Below are 2,879 nucleotides of genomic sequence, written 5' to 3'. Positions count from 1 at the left end.
ATCTCCACAGAGGAGGACACGGTCACCCCACAGAGGAGGACACGGTCACCCCACAGAGGAGGACACGGTCATCTCCACAGAGGAGGACACGGTCATCTCCACAGAGGAGGACACGGTCATCCCACAGGTGTGAGAGGAGCAGCAGCAGGTGGAGGAGCCGTCCCAGGCTTAAAGATGAAACTTTGTCTTGGAGATTATGTGAGCAGGAAGGGAAAGAGGACAAGAAAGGAAGGAAGGAAGGAAGGAAAGAAGGAAGGGAGGGAGTAAGGGAGGGAGGGAGGGAGGGAGGGAGAGTGAGAAAGAAAGAGAAGGAAGGGAGCGTGGAGCAGGAGAAAGGACGGTGTGGAAGTGCTCACGTCCCACACAAGCTACCCTACCAACTGCCAATGTTCTTGTTTTCCTGCTCCTGTTATTCCAAGTGGCTCGTGGATGACCCGTTTCTTAAAAAGGAAGTAAGGACCAAGCTAATCCTGCAGATTACTCTATTCAGGTCGTTGGGTGACTGCCTGTTTATAGTAGATAAGCGTAAGAGGATTGCGGCTGCCCTGCGGCCTAGCCTTCCCACCTGGCTGGAAGGGGAGCAAATGGCGCTCCTTGGGGAGACTGTCCAGGTGGGCTTCCCTTTGGGAGCCCTTCGCTAGGACCTGGGGAACCTGGGCAGAAGGACATGAGGCTGCCTGGGTCCCTCGGGGAAGGGAAAAAAGGAAGAGGAGACAGGAGAGGAACAGGAAGAAGGAGGCTGGCGCTGGCCTTCTCCCTCGGAGGCCCCTGGCCCCTGGCCCGCTGCGTGCTCAGAGCCTGTCTGCCGTCCTCACATCAAGGGAGCCCTGTACTCAGCAGGCTAGACCTACGTTGCTCCTGCCCAGCCCTGTAGGCAGGTCTTCCCGAGCCCTGTCCTCTGTCAGTGAGTCTGCTCCCAGACTGGGCCTGAGTATCTCAGCGCTGCACACTGCCCCCTCCACCCCGCCTCCCCACCCAGCACCAGCGGGGAGGAGAGCGGTATGGTACCCTGGGAGTGTGGAGCTGCCCGCTGCTGACGCTGGGCGATCTCTGGCCTGGCCTGGCAGGCTCAGACACCTCTAGGAGGCTCCCCATCCCCTCTGGCCACCGCCTTCCCCCAGGGCTCCTCAGGCCCTCAGTCTGCACGGCCCCCCCACGGGCACCAGGCGGCCCTCAGGCCCTCAGTCTGCACGGCCCCACGGGCACCAGGGGGCCCTCAGGCCCTCAGTCTGCACGGCCCCACGGGCACCAGGCGGCCCTCAGGCCCTCAGTCTGCACGGCCCCCCCACGGGCACCAGGCGGCCCTCAGGCCCTCAGTCTGCACGGCCCCATGGGCACCAGGGGGCCCTCAGTCTGTACGGTCCCATGGGCACCAGGGAGCCCCAAATTTGGGACCTGGTCACAAGGTCAGGGCCTAAGTCTGTTTGTTCTCTGGCCTGATCAAAGACTTCAGCATAAGCAGCATTGCTGGGCTCACTTGCGTGGGCCACAGGGGGCCCTCCCGAGCTCTCCTCTTCACTCATGGTGCCAAGGGGCAGCTTCTGGGAGGGACACCCAAAGGCTAGACACTTGCTCTAGGAGCGGGAGGAGCAGAAAGGTGGGGCTCCAAGGACTCCGCCGCAGGAATCCAGCTTTGGCCCTGGACAGGAGGCCCCGGCTGGATTCTTGAAGGGGAGGGAGGGCCCAGGGCCTGGCCCTCGCACACACCTCTGCCGCACACACACCCACCTCTGCCACATCCGGCACGTTCACCATCTTCTTGGTCTGAGCCACGTGGCCCACAACCCCGATGTCCAGTGGGAAGACGATCTCAGAGTCGGGGGGCACCAGGCAGTCCTCCAGGAGGCTGCCCGGCTGCACGCTGAAGAGCCGCGTGGCGAGCTCGGCCACGCCGTTGCGCTGGCGGTACATGAAGAGGCTGCAGCGGTCGGCATGCAGGATGGTGCACAGGCGCCGCAGGACCTTGAAGACCACGCGCTCCATGTTGATGCTTTCCTGCATGTCCTGTACCAGCTCGAACAGCGCCACGCTCTCCTCTACCTGGCACAGCTCCCGCAGGTTGTCACAGTCCACCAGACGCCCATCCTCGCAGGCCTCAGCCACATTCTCGGGGCTCAGCTTCTTCCCGAAGTACTCGTGGGCGAAGCTGGGGTTCCCATCCAGGAAGCTCCGCACCTGCTCCTCGGTGAGGCTCATGGTGCCCAGAGCTGCTGCTCAGGCTGCCGCCTCCCCGGCTCACATGGAGGCTGCAAACGCTGCCGTCAGCAAAGTCTTTCTTAGTGATGATTAGAGAGCGAGGCGTGACTCACCCAGAGGGGCTGCCCTCCCTCCTCCCAGGCGCTCGGTGGGGTAGGGTGCCCACGGGGGCTCCGGTCCGTCACACGTAGCATTGAGTGGAATAGGCCCTCGGCCCTGACCCTCAAGGGAAGGAAGCCCTTGAACACATGATCCGTTCTGCCGGGGGAGACACCCAAGGGTCTGGGCTGGTTGTTCAGGAGGCGCCAGGTCGGCTTGGTGCCCGGCCCTGGCTCAGGTATGCTGGGAAGTGTGGTGGGCGCTGGCCTGCCCTTGCTCTCCCTGCCCAGCCATCTCCTGGCCAGGGGAGAGCCAAGCCAGGTCTGTGCCTGGAGGAAGCTGTTGGCTGGGAGTGGAGGCTGGACCAGAAGAAACATCCCCAGTCCTCTGGGATAGAAATTAGCTCAGTTATTCACCCTCATCTTCTCTCTTGTCCAGGGCACCAGCTGTGGGGTGAAGCACTCTGCAGCCACATGGCTGTGGATGCCAGGCAGAGCCAAGTGAGATGAGCTTGCCTAGCCTCTGTGGGAAGCCGAGGACGTCTCCTCCCCTCCTCCCCTCCCCTCCCCTCCTCCCCTCCTCTC

The 2,879-nt window shown here is 62.8% G+C and overlaps 1 protein-coding gene across 1 annotated transcript in view; it reads right to left on the bottom strand.

The window, feature by feature from the left end:
• Nucleotides 1-2,258, bottom strand: part of Pde6b (phosphodiesterase 6B, cGMP-specific, rod, beta) — a 37,493-nt gene extending 35,235 nt beyond the window's left edge. Inside the window, exon 1 of the mRNA XM_013023909.1 lies at nucleotides 1,729-2,258. Coding sequence (XP_012879363.1) covers nucleotides 1,729-2,196 — 468 coding nt within the window. The 5' untranslated portion in view covers nucleotides 2,197-2,258. The remainder of the gene's footprint in view (nucleotides 1-1,728) is intronic.
• Nucleotides 2,259-2,879: the final 621 nt, after the last annotated feature.

The sequence above is a fragment of the Dipodomys ordii genome, unplaced genomic scaffold (genome assembly GCF_000151885.1).
Source record: "Dipodomys ordii isolate 6190 unplaced genomic scaffold, Dord_2.0 Scaffold71, whole genome shotgun sequence".
Taxonomy (NCBI): Eukaryota; Metazoa; Chordata; class Mammalia; order Rodentia; family Heteromyidae; genus Dipodomys; species Dipodomys ordii.
The sequence above is the reverse complement of the archived record's forward strand: the minus strand, read 5'-3'. Positions and strand labels throughout refer to the sequence as shown.